The sequence below is a fragment of the Myotis daubentonii genome, chromosome 10, assembly GCF_963259705.1.
Source record: "Myotis daubentonii chromosome 10, mMyoDau2.1, whole genome shotgun sequence".
NCBI lineage: Eukaryota > Metazoa > Chordata > Mammalia > Chiroptera > Vespertilionidae > Myotis > Myotis daubentonii.
In genome coordinates, this window is record NC_081849.1 from 70,187,194 (window position 1) to 70,206,978 (window position 19,785).

Sequence of the window (19,785 nt, forward strand, 5' to 3'; positions counted from 1 at the left end):
TTTTTCACAATAAAAATTCAACTGAAGACAATAATGGTTTTAAATATACCTGGGACAGTGGAGGTTCATGTAAATCTAACTGCATTCGTTGAACTACTTCTAAGAAATCTTCAGCATGAAAACAAATGACATCTTTGGTTATTCGGGGTTGATCAAGCCTAAGAAAGAATATGAGATAAGGAAGAATGTGCCATTAATGTTTCATTCTGTTAAGACCTTATTAAATTCAAATTAAAAATCGTTTACAGTAAAAACCAAAGTACTGTTTTAGAAATAAAGTTAAATTATAATTAACAGACCACTTTACATATTTAAACAAAGGGATAATACCATGGATTTCAACCTAAATAGATAAAAAAACAACAACTAACTTCAATTTATTATAGCTATGTGTAACCACAGTTTGAAAAATTAAAACTATCTGAACTGGTTAATTATGTAAATAAAAAACTAAGTATTTTGTATTAAGTTAAGGTCAATATTTCAACAAATTAAGTGAGAGAGTTGAAAATAATATATAAAAATTAGAGTTAAATATGGGGGAAGGGAATATTTTCTTTCAATAAAGACATATATAACTATAATGATACTTAAAACCCCTAAATAACTCTTAATGAAAGGACTAATAAACTGTTACCACTCTATTTTCTTTTAATATCTATCTATCTATCTATCTATCTATCTATCTATCTATCTATCTACCTACCTACCTACTTACCCTATCTATCTATCGTTCATCTCACCTAAGGATATTTTTACATTGATTTTTAAAGAGAGTGGAAGGGAGAGACAAAGAGAGAGAAACATCAATGTGAGAGAGACAGTGTTTGGTTGCTTCTGCATACACCTCAACCAGGACTGGGGATTGAGCCTGCAACTGAGGTATGTGCTCCTGATCAGAACTGAACCTGGGACCCTTCAGTCCGAGGGTGACACTCTATCCACTGAGCCAAACCAGTTAGGGCTATCTGCTTGTCTTTAAATATAACCTTAGAAAAATTCCCAAATTCTTTAATTAATTAGGATTATACAAATACATCTTCACAAAAAATGCAGAGGGGAAATTTTTTTTTTTAATGAAATTACAAGCAACTAAATACAAAAACAAAAAATTATACCAAGCAAATTATAAACAATTTTTTCAAAATAGTGATAAGGAGAAAATCTAAAACTCATACATCACATTAATATATTGGGAAAGAAGGATGAGGATGATTGCAGGCTTCTCATGAAAGACAATGCACACCAGAAGACAACAGATTATCTTTTAAATATTGAAAGAAAAAGTCAATCTAGAATTCTATAGCTACAAAAAATATCTTTCAAAATGTGAAATAAAAACATTTTCAGACAAACAAAAGCTGAAAGAATCTGTCACCAGAAGACCAGCACAACAGAAAATGTTAAAGGAATTTCTTCAGACTGAAGGAAAATGATACTTAGATGAAAATATGAAATCTATTCAAAGGAATGCAGAGCACAAGTAATAGTAAATATAAAAGGTATTGTAATCTCATTTTTAAAATCTCTTTGGGAACACTTCCTTATAGCTAAAGTAGCATATTGGGCATTTACAGCATATGTAAAATACAAATGTATAACAATAATTAGCAAAAAGTCCAGAAATTGGGGGAGGGGAGTTAATAAGTGGCAGTATGGTATATATTTGAAGCTAGATTCTCATAATTTAGAGCAGTGATGGCGAACCTTTTGAGCTCGGCGTGTCAGCATTTTCAAAAACCCTAACTTAACTCTGGTGCCGTGTCACATAGAGAAATTTTTTGATATTTGCAACCATAGTAAAACAAAGACTTATATTTTTGATATTTATTTTATATATTTAAATGCCATTTAACAAGGAAAAATCAACCAAAAAAATGAGTTCGCGTGTCACCTCTGACATGCGTGTCATAGGTTCGCCATCACTGATTTAGAGCAACCACTAATAAGCAAATAGTGAAGGTATAAGGAATGCTAATAAATACAAGAAAAGGGGGAAAGGGAATAAACAAGAGTCAAATGGGAAAAAGATGATAAATTTAAGTCTACATTTACTGATACATTATAAGTAAATGGTCTAAATCAGAGGTTCTCAACTTATGGGTTGCGACCCCTTTGGGGGTCGATCAACCCTTTCACAGGGGTCGCCTAAGACCATTGGAAAACATATATATAATTACATATTGTTTTTGTGATTAATCACTATGCTTTAATTATGTTCAATTTGTAACAATGAAATTGGGGGTCACCACAACATGAGGAACTGTATTAAAGGGTCGCAGCATTAGGAAGGTTGAGAACCACTGGTCTAAATACTCCAACTAAAAGACAGTTTATCACTGAATTTTTAAAAAAGCAAAATAGCCGAGACCAGTTTGGCTCAGTGGATAGAGCGTCGGCCTGAGGACTGAAAGGTCCCAGGTTCGATTCCGGTCAAGGGCATGTACCTGGGTTGCGGGCACGTCCCCAGTGGGGGATGTGCAGGAGGCGGTTGATCGATGTTTCTCTATCATCGATGTTTCTGGCTCTCTATCTCTCTCCCTTCCTCTCTGTAAAAAATAAATAAAATATATTTAAAAAAAATAAAAAAGCAAAATATACGGTATCTACATGAAACAATATAGGCACACAAATGAAAAAATAAAGAATGGACAAAGACTAATCATGAGAAAGCTGGACTGGATGTATTAACATCAAAGTAGATTTCAAGACAAGGAATATTACCAAGGATAAAAAGGACAGTTTATAATGATAAAGAGGTCAATTTGAAAAGAAATAATAATTCTAAATGTGTAGTCACCTATTACCAGAGCTTCAAAAACTATAAACCTTGAAAACATGCTTAATTAAAGAAGCTAATCACAAAAGACGACATATTATGTCACTGCATTTATATGAAACTAGAGGCCCGGTACACAACATTTGTGCACTAGGAAGGGGGGTTGCTCAGCCCGGCCTGCACCCTTTTGCAGTCTAGGAGCCCTCGAGGGATGTCCAACTGATGAACATCCTTAGCGCTGCCGTGGAGGCGGGTCACTGCACTCGCCATCCGTGAGCCTGGCTTCTGGCTGAGCAGCGCTCCCCCTGTAGGAGCGCACTGACCACCAGGGGCAGCTCCTGCATTTAGCATCTGCCCCCTGGTGGTCAGTGCGCATCATAGCGACCAGTCCTTCCTCCATTTGGTTGATTTGCATATTACCCTTTTATTATATAGGAGGATATCTAGAATAGACAACTACAGAGAGAAGAAAGCAGACTAATGGTTGCCTAGAGCTGAAGAGGATGTAATAGCTAAAAAGTCCAATCCATAAACAAGTGATATCTCTTTTTGAGTTAATAAAAATATTCTATAATTGTAGTAATAGCTGCACAACTCTGGGTACACTAAAAACCACTGAATTATATATACTTTAAATGGGTGAACTGTATGTCAATAAAGCTGATGTCAAAGAAAAATACCTACAAGGGAAAAAACCCTATCAAAGCTAAAAGGAGAAATAATCAAGTTAAATGTTACAGTTGGAGATTAATAACACAAAAGTGAGTAAGAATACAGAAAACTTGTACCACACTATCAACAAAGTTAACTTAGTTGTGCTTAATAAAGCATTATACCCCCAATAACAGCAGAATATACATTCTTGTAGGTGCACATAGAACATTCATCAAGGTAGTCCATAAAACAAACCCCAGTAAATTAAGGACAAATTATACAGAGTATGTTCTCTGACCACAAGGGACTTAAGTTAGAAATCAAAACACCCCCAAAAAAATCTAGAAAAATATTCTCAAATATTGAAAAGGAAGCAACAGTTTTCTAAATAATTCATGATTTTTTTAAAAAAAAGACATCAAACAGAAAACTTAAAAAATTCTGAACTGTCTATATATATAAAAAGCCAGCGACTGAAACACCATAACGACCGGATGCCATGATGCCCACTGCAGCCATCGAACAGGCCCTATCTGGGGGCGGGGCCGGCTGCAACCTCCCTCAGCCCCTCCCCTCAGCCGGCCCCACCCCTGATCCGCCTCTCCCACCCCGATGGAGGGTGGGGCGGCCAGCCAAAGCCCCCACAGCCCTTCCCCCCGGCTGCCCCACCCCATGGGCCCGCACCACCCTGATCGGCCTGCAGCCCCTCCCCACCGATCAGCCCCCACGACTCCAATCAGTCTGTGCACCCTCCCCCCAGCCTGCTCCCCAGACCAATCAGGGGTGGCGCTGGCCAGCCAACCTCCCCTGGCACCGTTCAGGGGCAGGGCTGGCTGGCCCACTGCCCCTCCCTATGGCTGGCCCTGCACCCAATCACCCCCCCACCCCAATCAGGAGTGGGGCCCACCGGCCAATCACCCGTGGCCCCTCCCCCCAGGCGGCCCCCCACCATCTCCTCCTCCTGACTGGCCCGGCCCTGAACCGCTGACTGGGGCCAGGCCAGCCGGACCCCACCATGCACGAATTCATGCACTGGGCCTCTAGTATAATAATTAAAACACAACATCAGTATATGTGGAATATAGCTAACATAGTGTTTAGAAATTTTTAAATACTTATATTAAAAAAGAACAAGTTCTTTCCTTAAAAAATAAATAAATAAAGAGCATTTGTGTATCTTTTGTAAAATGCCAGTTCAAATATTTGTCCAATTTTATTTTATTTTATTTATTTATTTTTTTAATATATTTTATTGATTTTTTACAGAGAGGAAGGGAGAGAGATAGAGAGTTAGAAACATCGATGAGAGAGAAACATCGATCAGCTGCCTCCTGCACACTTCCCACTGGGGATGTGCCCGCAACCCAGGTACATGCCCTTGACCGGAATCGAACCTGGGACCCCTCAGTCCGCAGGCCGACGCTCTATCCGCTGAGCCAAACCGGTTTTGGCTATTTGTCCAATTTTAATTGAATTGTGTTATTTTTGAATTGTAAGAATTCTTTATATATTTGGATACATGTCATTCACACATATGCACACACACACACACACTTCAAATATTTTCCGCTAGTCTGTAGCCCACTTTTCATAATCTTAATGATATCGTTTTCTCTTATGTTTCATGAAATTTTTGCCTAGTGCAAAATTTTCTCCAATGTTTTATTCTACAAGTTTTATAGTTTTAATGGTTACATTTATTTCTATGATCCATTTTAATATTTTTGTATTGTGTGAGATAAAAGTCAAGGCTCATTATTTTTTAATATTTGTTTTTGTGTATGGATACCCTGTTGTTCCAGCATCATTTCTTGAAAAGACTCTTTTTCCCCAGTGAATTATTTTGGCCTCTTCACTAAAAATGAATGAACACTGGACACTATTCTGTTCCATTAATCTTAAAGTTTATCTTTATACCAATACCACCCTCTCTTATTTACTGTTGCTTCAAAGTAAGCTTTACTAGTAAAATGACAGGCAGTGTAGTGTAAATCCTCCAACATTATTCTCCCTCCATCTCTCCAAGACTGTTTTGCCAAGGTTCTTTCTATTTAAATAAGAAAACCGTATTAGCCCTAGCTGGTTGGGCTCAGTGGATAGAGCTTTGGCCTACCGACTCAAAAGTCCCAGGTTCGATTCCTGTCAAGGGCGCATGACCAGGTTTCGAGCTTGATCCCCAGTAGGGGGCCTGCAGGAGGCAGCCAATCAATGATTCTGTCTAATCACTGATGTTTCTATCTCTCTCCCTCTCCCTTTCTCTATGAAATCAATAAAAAAAAATATTTTTTTAAATAATTTTATTGATTTTTTACAGAGAGAAAGGGAGAGGGATAGAGAGTTAGAAACATCGATGAGAGAGAAGCATCGATCAGCTGCCTCCTGCACACCCCCTATTGGGGATGTGCCTGCAACCAAGGTACATGCCCTTGACCGGAATCGAACCTGGGACCCTTCAGTCCCCAGGCCGATGCTCTATCCAGTGAGCCAAACCAGCTAGGGCTAAAAAAATATCTTCTAAAAAAACGTGTTAGATTTTATTAGGAATAAGTTGATCTATAGATCATTTGGGAAGGAACTGACACAATATAGAGTCTTCCAATCTATAAAGAAGGTATATCACTACATATATGTAAGTCCTTAATTTTTCTCATTAGTGTCTTATAGTTTTTAGCATCTATCTTATATTTTTAAAATTTATCTCTATTTCAGGTTTTTATACTATTATTGTGTGGTATTATTTTTCTATTACATTTTCCAAATGTTTATTGCTGATATATAGAAATGCAATTGACTTTCAATATTGTCTTATCCCAAGACTGATACATTTGCTTATTAATTCTAGTACTTCTTTTGTAGACTTGAGGAATGAACTACTAATACATGTAACAACTTAGCTGAACCTCAAAAACATTATGCTAAGTGAAAGAAATCAGGCATCATGTATGATTCTATTTACGGAGGCAATACTAACCTTTGAAGACCAAAACAAACAAACAAACAAACAAAAAGATTAAAGAATGTCTGGCCCTAACTGGTTTGGCTCGGTGGATAGAGCGTCGGCCTGCGGACTGAAGGGTCCCAGGTTCGATTCCGGTCAAGGGCATATACCTTGGTTGCAGGCACATCCTTTCTGGGGAGTGTGCGGGAGGTAGCTGAATTGATGTTTCTCTCTCATCAATTTTTCTGACTCTCTATCCCTCTCCCTTTCTCTCTGTATAAAATCAATAAAATATATTAAAAAAAAAAAAAAAAAAGAATGTCTGGAGCTGAGGTAAGGACGGGGGAGATTAACTGCCAAGGGATATGAAGGAAACAAAATGTTCTATTATCTTAGTCGTGGTAGTGGTAACATGCCTATATACATTTCTCAAATGTACATCAAACTCTGTATTTATAATGAATGTGTGTATATGTTATTCAATGTAAATTATACTTCAAGTAGAGGCCCGATGCACGAAAATTTGTGCAATAGTAGGCCTTCCTTCCCCCAGCTGCTGGCACTGGCTTCCCTCCAGCTGTCGGCAAGGCACCCGGGACCCAGGGGGCTTCCCTCCAGCCCCGGCTTTGTCCAGAAAGATGTCCGGTCTAATTAGCATATTACCCTTTTATTATTATAGATAGATGCTTGGATTTTTAAAAAATTGGATTTCAAAGAAGCAACCTCAAATATATAAATCTACCAGGTGGCCAGGTGGTGTGGCTCAGAGCATCGACCTATGAACCAGGTCATCACAGTTGGATTCCAGGTCAGGGCATAAGCCCAGGTTGAGGGCTCAATCCCGAGTGTGGGGTGTGCAGGAGGCAGGCAATCAGTGATTCTCTCTCATCATTGATGTTTCTATATCTCTCTCCCTCTCTTTCCTCTCTGAAATCAATAAAAATATATTTTTTAAAAATAAATCTACAGGGTAGAGCAAATGTAATTTTACAGTTATAAGTACACAAAACAGAGTTTATTCTGTATTACCATTTTTTATTAATTATGGAATTACTTTCCATACAAACCGTAAACCTACTTTTGCTTCACCCTGTATATGAATCCTTCATAATACCTAGAGTGGTATAATTTGATCAATACTTCATAAGCCTATCTAGCTGATGATTTCTATAAAGTCTAAATCAATACTGGTCTTTTATTTCAAATTGGTATTAAGCCTGGCTGTAAGATAAAGTCAAGAATCTAAGACTCTAATACCTCATGTCTTCTTGAGAAACATCAATCAGCTGCCTCCTGTACACACCCTACTGGGGATATGCCCACAACCAAGGTACATGTCCCTAACCGGAATCAAACCTGGGACCCTTTAGTCCGCAGGCCGATGCTCTATCCACTATGCCAAACCGGTTAGGGCAAGCCATGCTTGCATCAGAGCCAAGAAGCCCTCTTATAGCACCAACAAAATTATTTTCTTGCCATCTTTAATATAGGAAGCAAACTGTATTTTACAATAGTGGGAAAACTCAAAGCTAGTAATATCTCATTCCAAAATCTGTCTCAAGCATATTCTTAAATCTGGCCACCTAACTTATTAGTCAAGTTTGGCAATAGTCTCTATACTATGAAATTGCTAGCCACAAAAGTGTTTTTTATTCAATAGATATTTATTGGGAACTATGATGGGCCCATGAAGGATAGAACACAATCTCTAACCTCAAATCAAATACATAGTGAAGGAGAGCACATATACCAACAATAACTTAAAGAAGCTTAAAAGAGATTTTACCAAAGTGCTAAGGCCATGAAACAGGAATATTTATCTTTGAAAGAAAGTGTAAATATGTAGCTAACTTTACTGAACACTAGATTTCACTCTAAATAATTCTTGATGCCATTCTTAAATCCTTTTTCCCAAACATTCAAGAGAAATTTCATTAATTTGAAATAGGAGTTTGTTAGGATTTCCAGATTACAGGAAGAGCATAGAAGCTATATGGAAATAACCACAAATATTTGAAAATTAACATTTAAGTTAAACACAATTCAATTATTATTGAATTATTAACTATTAATACTGTTTTCTTAAGGATCTCTTAGGGTTAATTCAGTACTAGCTACTTTGTTGAGAAAATAACATATTCCAACTTAGGTTTCATACTTAAAAAGTACTCAGTTTGAAAACAAAAACTTAAGAGAGCAAACATATCTTACAATATCAAGAGCTTTGCTCTATGTTTTTTATCAATAAATGGAAATTTTCTTAATTATGGGATGATACCTTAAGTATATTAAAGAGACTTATCCATTTTCTTAATCTATAAAAAGATTCAAAGTGAAATTTGTAAAAATTATTATGCTAAATCTTAGCAGGGAGCAGCAAGGTAGAATAGTATAAAGAGAAAACATAAGAGTTTGGCTGGAGTCAGATCTGAAATCAGTCTCAGCTCTACCATTTATTAACTCTATAACTATGATAATGTTATTTCACAGCCTTGAGCCTCAGTTTCCTTGTGTGATAAATATGGGCCTAGAAGTAGGTAATAAAAATCAAATCAACATTTGTAAATAGGCATATAGTAAGCACTAAGTGAATCTTAATTTTTCCTTTTACCTTAGATAGGATCATTGTTTTCACCTATAGTTACTTGGAAAATAAAATTACTTCAGTCAAACCCAAAAGACTAAATAAAACTAGGTTCTAGTCATTGAAAATCTTTCTCAGTGCAGTTAAAATATCCAACTTTAGGGAAAATAAAATTTTCCCCCCCAAAGAAAGGAGAATGATCGAGAAACTTCCCAAGAAAAAATTTAGAAGCCAAGAAAACATTTCATTAAAATAGCAGTAGTTAATATATACCACTCTCCACAGTGCACAGCCTTCAACACTCCAACTGCAGCTGTAGTCTGTCGTTCAAAACCTTGTCCTATATGATCTGCATGAGCTCTTGTCCTGTCTTCAAAGAGCATCTCACGGGGCTCACTAGTTCGAGGTAGGTACTGCAGGTTTTTTATTTCATTGGTAGTTCTGTTTAAAAAAAAAAAATTACACTTATATTTTATATAGATGGGGGTAGGCTTATGTGTTAAGGATTAATTGCCCTCAAATATCTGTATTGATGTACTAAGGCTTAACTGCCAACAAGCATTGAGTAATCACATAATTCAGAGAAAGGAAATTTCATCTGCTCCAAAATTAAGTTTTATTTTTCAAATGAACACATATAAACAAGAACACATATATAATCCACTCCTTTTCTTAACACATCCTTCATAACTGGAAGTTCTTTTTGTTTTTATTCCTCACCAAAGGATATGTTTTTACTGATTTTGAGAGAGAGAGAGGTAGGGAGAGGAAGGGAAAGAGAGAGAGGGAAACAGTGATGTGAGAAACATCAATCAGTTGCCTCCTGTACACGCTCCTACTGGAGATCAAACCAAAAACCTAGGTATGTGCCCTGACTGGCAATCGAACTCACAACCTTTTGGTGTACCAGACAATGCTCCAACCAACTGAATCCTTCGGCCAGGGCCATAAGTGGAAGTTTTAAGGCAACACACACTAAGAAACCAAATTACGGGTGGTGTGGTTTACCCAGGTTTCCCTATGCAGAATCTTTACCTGAAGTTTGGGTCTAACCTGGGGAAGCATGTTCCCAATCAGGGCACATGGCAAACATAATGTATATATCTGGAACAAACAAGTAACTTTAAAGATGCATTAATATTTATAGAACACCTACGATATGTCAGGTATTATTTAGGCACTGAAGCTAGTGAACAAGACAATAGTGAATAAAATAAATTCCCTACTCTGGTGGAAGTTTATATTCTGGTGAAAGGAAGACCAAAAAAAAAATAAATACCAAGAAAACAACAAGCATATAAGTACTTCCACAAAACACGCATGGTTTATTGGGGATAGAAAGGAATACCTTAGCTCCCTCTTACATTGGCCCTCTTCTCTACTGCTCACACCTAGAATCCACATGCACAAAGAAGCTGCTGACTACTTGGCCTCACTCACTGCAGAAACCCTCTCCGATTTTGCTGTAGAAGAGGAAAAGACTGAAAAGAATTTCTTTGATTGGGAACCATTGTCTTATTTATCTTTCTGTATGCTTTTTCTGTTACTTCCAAAAACAAATCCAGATTGTCCCATAATTTTCTCCTCTCATCCTAGCCCAGTGATGGCGAACCTATGACATGCGTGTCAGAGGTGACACGCGAACTCATTTTTTTGGTTGATTTTTCTTTGTTAAATGGCATTTGAATATATAAAATAAATATCAAAAATACTAGGGGCCCGGTGCACGAAATTCGTGCACTTGGTGTGGGGCGGGGGGGAGTGTCCCTCAGCCCAGCCTGCCCCCTCTCACATACTGGGAGCCCTCAGGCGTTGACCCCCATCACCCTCCAATCGCAGGATCGGCCCCTTGCCCAGGCCTGACGCCTCTGGCTGAGGCGTCCGGCCCGGGCAGTGGGGACCCGCAGCTGCAGCGGCCCCACGATCGTGGGCTTCGCTTTAGGCCCAGGCAAGGGACCCCTAGCTCCTGGGACTGCCAGCTTCGACCATGCCCAGCTCCCATCGCTGGCTCCACCCCTACTTCCTGCTATCACTGGCCAGGGCGGCAAAGGCACCTGATTCTCTGATCATGGCTGGGGGGCAGGGCAAAGGCGGCCCCAGGGCCGCCTTTGCCCTGCCCCCCAGCTCTTAGCTCCCCCCTGGGTTTCTTTTTTTTTTTTTAATTAAATCTTTATTGTTCAGATTATTACATTTGTTCCTCTTTTTCCCCCCCATAACTCCCCTCCTCCCAGTTCCCGCCCCACCCTCCGCCCTCACTCCCCACCCACTGTCCTCATCCATAGGTGCACGATTTTTGTCCAGTCTCTTCCCACATCTCCCACACCCCTTTCCCCCCCAAGAATAGTCAGTCCATTCCCTTTCTATGTCCCTGATTCTATTATAATCAACAGTTCATTCTGTTCATCAGATTATTTATTCACTTGATTCTTAGATTCACTTGTTGATAGATGCATATTTGTTGTTCATAATTTGTATCTTTACCTTTTTCTTCCTCTTCCTCTTCTTAAAGCCCCCTGGGTTTCTGATCACTGTCAGTGGCAGGGGGCTTCTTCCTGCTTTCCCTTTTGCCTCCCTGCATTGTGCCTACATATGCAAATTAACCGCCATCTTGTTGGCAGTTAACTGCCAATCTTGTTGGCAGTTAACTGCCAATCATAGTTGGCAGTTAACTGCCAATCATAGTTGGCAGTTAATTTGCATATAGCCCTGATTAGCCAATGAAAAGGGTATCGTCGTACGCCAATTACCATTTTTCTCTTTTATTAGTGTAGATAAGTCTTTGTTTTACTATGGTTGCAAATATCAAAAACTTTCTATATGTGACACGGCACCAGAGTTAAGTTAGGGTTTTTGAAAATGCTGACACGCTGAGCTCAAAAGGTTCACCATCACTGTCCTAGCCTATCCCTTAGGGCAATGACGGCGAACCTTTTGAGCTCAGCGTGTCAGCATTTTCAAAAACCCTAACTTAACTCTGGTGCCGTGTCACATATAGAAAGTTTTTGATATTTGCAACCATAGTAAAACAAAGACTTATATTTTTGATATTTATTTTATATATTCAAATGCCATTTAACAAAGAAAAATCAACCAAAAAAATGAGTTCGCGTGTCACCTCTGACACGCGTGTCATAGGTTCGCCATCACTGCCTTAGGGTCTCTTCCTTACTAGTTCTCTAATTTACCATCAATCTCTACTCCTTAACGACTCTTTTTTATTATTATTATTATTATTAGTTAAGGTATTACAAATGTGTCCTCATCCCCCCCATTAATCCCCAACCTCCCCCCCACACACAAACTCATGCTCCCATCCCCCTGTTGTCCATGTCCATTGGTTTCTTAACTACTCTGTGTAATCCTGCATTAGTCTTTTTACAAACTTACACACAAATACCGATGATGCTATTACATACTTTTTTGCTCTTTAAGGTTAATGTTATATAGGTATCAGAAAGCTAATTACATAATAATGTTGCTTACTGTGGGAAGTTAACAGGCTTTCAAGCCCACAAGTTTGGGGGTAGGCTTATGTGTTAAGGATTAATTGCCCTCAAATATTTGTATTGATGTACTAAGGCTTAACTGCCAACAAGCATTGAGTAATCACATAATTCAGAGAAAGGAAATCTTAAGTCATCTGCTCCAAAATTTCTCACTACTATTGCCATTATAAGTTTTTATCTTGCTGAAAAAGGTTTCTTCTAGGCTTCAAACTTTTATTCTATCCACTGAGCCAAACCGGTTAGGGCCCAAACTTTTATTCTATTATTTTATTTTTTACCTTATGTTTAAATATCAAACTTCTTAATGAGGTAGGAGCTATGGCTTTTCCTTTCAGGTGGACTGCCAATTATGTCATCATTACACATGAATAAATATTTCCTATCCCAATATACAGTGGGGCCTTGACTTACAAGTGTCCCAACTAACGAGTTTTTTTTGAGATACCAGCTGTCTCTCGGCCGATTTTTTGCAATGAGTTGACAGAGTAATTTGAGTTAACGAGCTCCTTAACGAGCTCGGTCTCGGAACGAATTAAACTCGTAAGTCAAGGCCCCACTGTACTTTTATCTATTTGTGTGCTCTATCCTATTCTAATGATCTTTTTGAACTTTATAGTAATTTTTATTATCTAGTAACACAAGGACCCCTCACTTATCTTCTCTTTCTCAATTGTCTTGGCTATTTGCTGGCTTTATTTATTCTTCTTTATAAAGTTTTAAATCATTTATCCAATGCTAGAAATATCAGTCCAATTGAAATACTAAGTTTCAAAGAAATAATTTTTATCCAATCCAAAATACAGTACTGTTTTCCATTTGTTTAGATCTTATTTTATATCCTCTATAAGATGTTTTAGTTTTTTTTAATATGGGTTCTAAATATTTATTAAATTTATTCCAAATAGTTTATGTCTCTACTGTGAATGATATTTTTCCCATTTCTAATTACAAATTATTGTCATCTGCCTTCATTTCTCATGTTTTATTTATATTTGGTACATTTTTAAAAATTATATCAGCATATATAGCCATTCTTAAATTTACATTCCAGTTATGTCCTAAACCTTCCCCTCCTTCTCCCTCCAATTTTCAACACATACACACACCCAAACATATCAACACCCATCCTCAGCAATACAAATTTGTATATCCAACATACCTTTTCCTTTTGAAAGGTGACTTTGGCATATCAGCCACAGGGATCATTTGTTCTCCTGGGCGTACCCACATGATAGGACCATCATCACTATCTTTTCGACTCTCTAATTTTAGACTAGACAGCGTCCCCCATGGCAGTGTACACTAGAGGCAAATAATTACATAAAAATGAATTATTTTCAAAATATATCTTTAACTATGCATTAAAGAATACTGCCCCCTTTAAAACTTTCATATATACTTTTATACTTATGCCCTTTGAAAGATATACCTATATTGAATATATTCCTACATATGCATAATTTTCCATCAAAAATTCTATCCCAAACACACAAAGAGAATAATTATTTTAGTGTGATTTCCTCCCCCAACCCTGTCATGAACATGATTCACTATACTCATCATTTGTTATTCTTCCTTCTACCAAATATGTTAATAAGTTGCCAAAATATGCAAGTATTGTCCATGAGAATCTATGAAAATAAACAGATACCTCTTTGATTAGTTATAATCAAAGTCTAGTACAAAGAGGAAAACCAAAACACAATCAAAATTTATTTGTTTGGTAGTTGCTTGAAAAAATTATTGGATTAAAAAGCAGAGATTAAAATCTTTGAGAAAAAAAGAGAAATGACAAAGAGTCCATGGAATGGTGACAATGGCATTAAAAAAAAAAAATCATCCCATACCCCTTTTCAAAAAGGGGAGAACTGTCAAATTAAATTTCTCCAGAAAGAATGCATTTGTTTTTAATTTTAAAATCTCAAAAAAATATTTAAATAATAGTATTTTTAAAATACCATTCAATACAAATGCAACCAAATTCCATGATATCACTAGTTGGGAGAAATAGAAAAGAAATATAAAGTTCAAAAGAATAAAAAAGGAACTGAAAGGGAAATAAAATGTGGTGAAAAAATATATATATATACACACACACATACATATAGACTAAAAAATTGAGCAAGCACAAGTAAAAAAAGAAGCGATGTTCAACAGATTAAGAGGCAGCAGTAGTGATAAACTGATACTTTTTTTAAAAATCTTTATTGCTAAAAGTATTACGTATGTCCCCTTTTCCCCCCTTTGATCCCTTCTAGCCCATTCCTGCTCCCATCTCTGCACCCCTGCCCCAGGCCTTCACCACCCTATTGTCTGTGATAAACTAATCTTGTCACATTTTAACCTTTGAGTTACTAATTAAATAATCTAGCTCAGAGATTCTCTAGCTAGAAATCATTTAAAGACTTTAAAGGGACCTTAAGCTACATATTTTATTATTTATTTATTTATTTATTATTTATTTATTTATTATATCTTTATTGATTTCAGAGAGGAAAGGAGTAGGAAAGAGAGATAGAAACATCAATGATGAGAGAGAATCATTGATCAGCTGCCTCCTGCATGTTCCCCACTGGGGATCAAGCCTGCAATGCAGACATGTGCCCTTGATAGAAATCGAACCTGGGACCCTTCAGTCCACAGGCTTGACGCTTTATCCACTGAGCCAAACTGTTTAGGGCTAAGCTACATATTTTAAATGCCTATTTTATGGATGAGGAAAATGAAGTCCAAAAATGGCTTGCCCAACTCAGTTAGGTATAGCCAAAAATGAAATGCAGCCTGGCCGGTGTGGCTCAATGGTTGAGCATCGACCCAGGAACCAGAGGTCACCAGTTCGATTCCTGGTCAGGGCACATGCCCCAGTTGTGGTCTTGGTCCCCAGTAGGGGGCGTGCAGGAGGCAGCCAATCAGTGATTCTCTCTCATCACTGATGTTTCTCTCTCTCTCTCTCTCCCCTTTCCTCTCCCTCTCAAATCAATAAACGCCTATTTAAAAAAAAAAAAAAAATGAAATGCAGATGTACAATTTCCCAGGCCAGTTTTTCCACAATGCCAAATGGCCATTCCCTTTTCCTAAGCACTTATACATCCTTCCTGTACTTCTTAAATCCCCTAATATTCTGTCTATAGCTAATAAACAGATGAAACTTAATTTCCTAAAGTGGCAGTAACAGGTAAGTGTTATTTTCTGGTCCCCCACTTAGCTCTGCCATTACAATTAGTACCAGAGAAGTCATAAACATACACTACACTAGAATTTAATTTCTCATCTCTTCCTTTCCTTCCCTCCAATTCAAATAAAATAAAAAATGTTAGAATTCTGAAACAACCATCTGTATCACCTGTAGCATAAAAGTAACAACCACAATTTAGATTGCTTGATATATTTTTTTTCTCTTACCTTTAAAAACGGTGAATCTTCCAACATATCAAGGAACTCAGGGAAATAATCTCCCACTTCTTCATCAACTGCTCCTACCAAACTGATTTGTCGCATTGGGCCAGCTCTGTAAGTACCGTGAGAATATGTTCTTTTTACCTGAAGGATATGGAATTAATTAAAAGTTATACATAAGATAATATTTGCTCTCACTGTGTAACACTAAATTATATTGTCCAAAAATATCTGAACATAATGTGAGGCAAGCAAAACAAAACAAAAAACCTTTACAAACAGTAAAAAAATAAATAACTAAAAAAAATAAACATCTGCACTAAATCAAGCTATTTTACCTTTCTTTACTAATGCCTATGCATAGCTTACAAAAACAGCTGAGATAAACAGCATATTTTATTTTTTAAAAAATATATTTTATTGATTTTTTACAGAGAGGAAGTGGGAGGGATAGAAACATCAATGAGAGAGAAACATCGATCAGCTGCCTCCTGCACACTCCCCACCAGGGATGTGCCCGCAACCAAGGTACATGCCCTTGACCGGAACTGAACATGGGACCCTTGAGTCCGCAGGCCGACGCTCTATCCACTAAACCAAACCTGTCAGGGCTAAACAGCATACTTTTAGACAACTGAGCATAACTTCTTATAATACATGAGTTCATTATTTGCTCAATGATGCCACTGTAATTATATTCAAAAGTTTATATATCTAAATTTTTCTAAATGGCTCATATTGTTTTTATCAGAATTTTCAAAAGTACATACTGTGAAAACACTACATTTAACCATCACCAGTGTTGATTTGTCTAAAAGGCCACAGGGAATGATCTTTCCTCCTAGATCTTATCATATTAATTAGGATCTAATTTATAATTCTAACTCTGATGAAAAACTACTAGAGATTAAGAACCCGGAGTTCTAGGTCCCAAATCTACCTTTGCTATCTACCAGCAATATGACCTTCAGAAATCACTTAAATTCCCCGAGTTTTAGTTTCACTAAATGGAACCGTTTACTTTATATAATTATTAAGGAGACTTAATAATTATATAAAGGTACCTGCAGAGTGTTAGCAAATGGGTATTACTCAATATCAACCAAACTAAAACAGCCTACAGCTCAAGAATCATTGGTAAATGAATTTTCACAAGTACATTTAAGTCCTGAAAAGAGACCTATGCCTTTTCATATGCTAACACTAGTAACAAGTCTTTTTTTTTTTAATATATATTTTTATTGATTTCAGAGAGCAAGGGAGAGGGAGAGAGAGAAACATCAATGATGAGAGAGAATCACTGATCAGCTGCCTCCTGCACGCCCCCCACTGGGAATCAAGCCCGCAACCTGGGCATATGCCCTGACCAGGAATCAAACCAGTGACCTCTTGGTTCCTGGGTCGATGCTCAACCGCTGAGCTACACCCGGCTGGGCACAAGTCTTTTTTAAGTAAAACAAAATCCGTACATAAACAAACATTAACACATTGTATGTGGGAAACGTATTTATACATTTTACGTATTTATACGTTCTACCAGTGTAGTAGAGTGCGGGACATGTATTAATACGTTTTCTATAGACTAGCGGTAGAATGCCGATAACGTATAAATACATAAACTAAAGTTATCGTAATTTTACTGAACATTGCCATTTGCGCAAAAAATTAGCAAAAATGGCCCGCGCCACCTGTTAGCGCGATAAAAACTACCCGCAAACTATGTGTTAAGCTAAATCCCAAGTATCTTTTACTCTGGATTAGCCTTTGTGGCCACATATTTAGGGAGATAAAATTGTCTTCTTTTGCCTGGGTCTATCCCAGTTTAAAAAATAAAACAAAAACCTTACTATAATATTATTAAACTACTAGAAGCCCAGTGCGCAAAATTTGTGCATGGGTAGGGTCCCTAGGTCTGGCTGGAGATCAGGGCCGATCTGTGGGGCAATCAGGGGGCCCTTACTGGCACCTGCCTTGGCCGGCCTGGGGCCTGCAGGCAGCTCCTGCATTGAACATCTGCCCCCTGGTGGTCAGTGCGTGTCATAGCGACTGGTCGTTCTGACATTCGGCCAATTTACATATTAGACTTTTATTATATAGGATAGAGAAGGGATAAATACAATAAATAATCAAAAAACAAGAACTGATTACTACCAAATTTAACATTCAGCTCTGTTAGTTTTCTGTGTTAAAACCTTAAGTAAAAACCTGTATCATTTAGTAACCTACAAGTGGGTTAAGCTTCTTGAGTAGCAATATTAAAGACAAATTGCACGTTTTATCTTATACCTTAAGTACTTCACTATCTTGGATTTAACCAGATGTTGTTATCTTGTAATCATTTTGTTGACTGAAGCCTGGTCACTTCATTCAATTTACACCTTTACATTAATTTCCAAGTTTACAAATGTTCTTTGTTTAAAAATAAAATGAAGCCGAAACCGGTTTGGCTCAGTGGATAGAGTGTCGGCCTGCGGACTGAAAGGTCCCAGGTTTGATTCCGGTCAGGGGCATGTACCTTGGTTGCGGGCACATCCCCAGTGGAGGGTGTGCAGGAGGCAGCTGATCGATGTTTCTCTCTCATCAATGTTTCTGGCTCTCTGTCTCTCTCCCTTCCTCTCTGTGGAAAATCAATAAAAAAAAAATATATATATATAAAAAATAAAATGAAACACATGTCTAGTACAGACCTGTATATAAAAAACTTTATCATAAAATAAAGTAGGACAAACTTGATCTCCCCTCTGCCCATGTCTATTTTGGGGTTACCCAAGAAGAGGCTATGCCTTTTGAAGATTTTTTAAAAGTATGATCCTATTAAAATTCATAAATATTTCAAATGATATTTTAAAAAGTAAAATAACATAGACTCTACTTTGATTATAATCTTGTATATTGTATTTGAATGGTTATAGTTAATTCTTGTCACCTCATGGCAAAATACATATATATTTAAAATTCATTTACATACATAATTTGCTCAATGAAAGTACAGATCCCTCTCCTTTCTTCACCAAACTGTGCTAAAATTATAAAGTACATTCTGTTTGTCTACGAGTGAAACCACAGGTAAATTCCACTAGAACCGTGGACAGCAAACTGCAGCTCGCGAGCCACATGCGGCTCTTTGGCCCCTTAAGTGTGGCTCTTCCTAAGCCTTAGGAGTACCCTAATTAAGTTAATAACAATGTACCTACTGATATAGTTTAAATTTAAAAAATTTGGCTCTCAAAAGAAATTTCAATCGTTGTACTGTTGATAGTTGGCTCAGTTGACTAATGAGTTTGCCGACCACTGCATTAGAAAGTATGATCTTTTCAAAAACTATTAATACTTAGCTATCATGTTTAAAACAAAATAGCAATTATCTTCTAAAACATTTATTCTCTAAACATTCAATGTACTACTCTAATAACCTAATAGGATGTCTACAGCCATACCACCCAGAATGGGCTCAATCTCATCTGATTTTGTAAGCTAAGCAGGGTCTGGCCTGGTTAGTACTTGATAACCTAATAGAATTTATATATTTAAATTTAAAGCTAAATTTTGCAAATTAAATTAAAGTCATCAAAATGTTAGTTTGTGAAACTAATTTAAATATTAAAATACATTGTAATATAACTTTTAATTATATACCATTCAAAACTTTCTAGCTTAATAACCCAATACTTCAAACATATACTAAATCAATTGGAACCAATTATTTAATATTTTAAGCATGGAAAATTACATATAACAATGTATTCAAATTCAAAAAGTATATACCTCTTAATAAAATATATAAATGGCACTTAAGCTGCTAAAACAAAATATAAAAATATAATCCCTTGATTTACATGGCAAAACTATATATTTGCTATATATATATATATATATAGCAAATAACAGTTTCCCCTATTACATGGAATAAAAGTAAATCTATAATATC

At 37.0% G+C, this 19,785-nt stretch overlaps 1 protein-coding gene across 2 annotated transcripts in view; it reads right to left on the minus strand.

Annotated features, from left to right (window-relative positions):
* Nucleotides 1-19,785, minus strand: part of RSBN1L (round spermatid basic protein 1 like) — a 62,220-nt gene that overhangs the window by 4,129 nt on the left and 38,306 nt on the right. For both annotated transcript variants that reach the window (XM_059712722.1, XM_059712723.1), the window contains 4 exons: nt 15,864-16,001; nt 13,621-13,763; nt 9,229-9,396; nt 50-158 (listed from right to left, as the gene is read on the minus strand). In XM_059712722.1, coding sequence (XP_059568705.1) covers nt 50-158; nt 9,229-9,396; nt 13,621-13,763; nt 15,864-16,001 — 558 coding nt within the window. The remainder of the gene's footprint in view (nt 1-49; nt 159-9,228; nt 9,397-13,620; nt 13,764-15,863; nt 16,002-19,785) is intronic.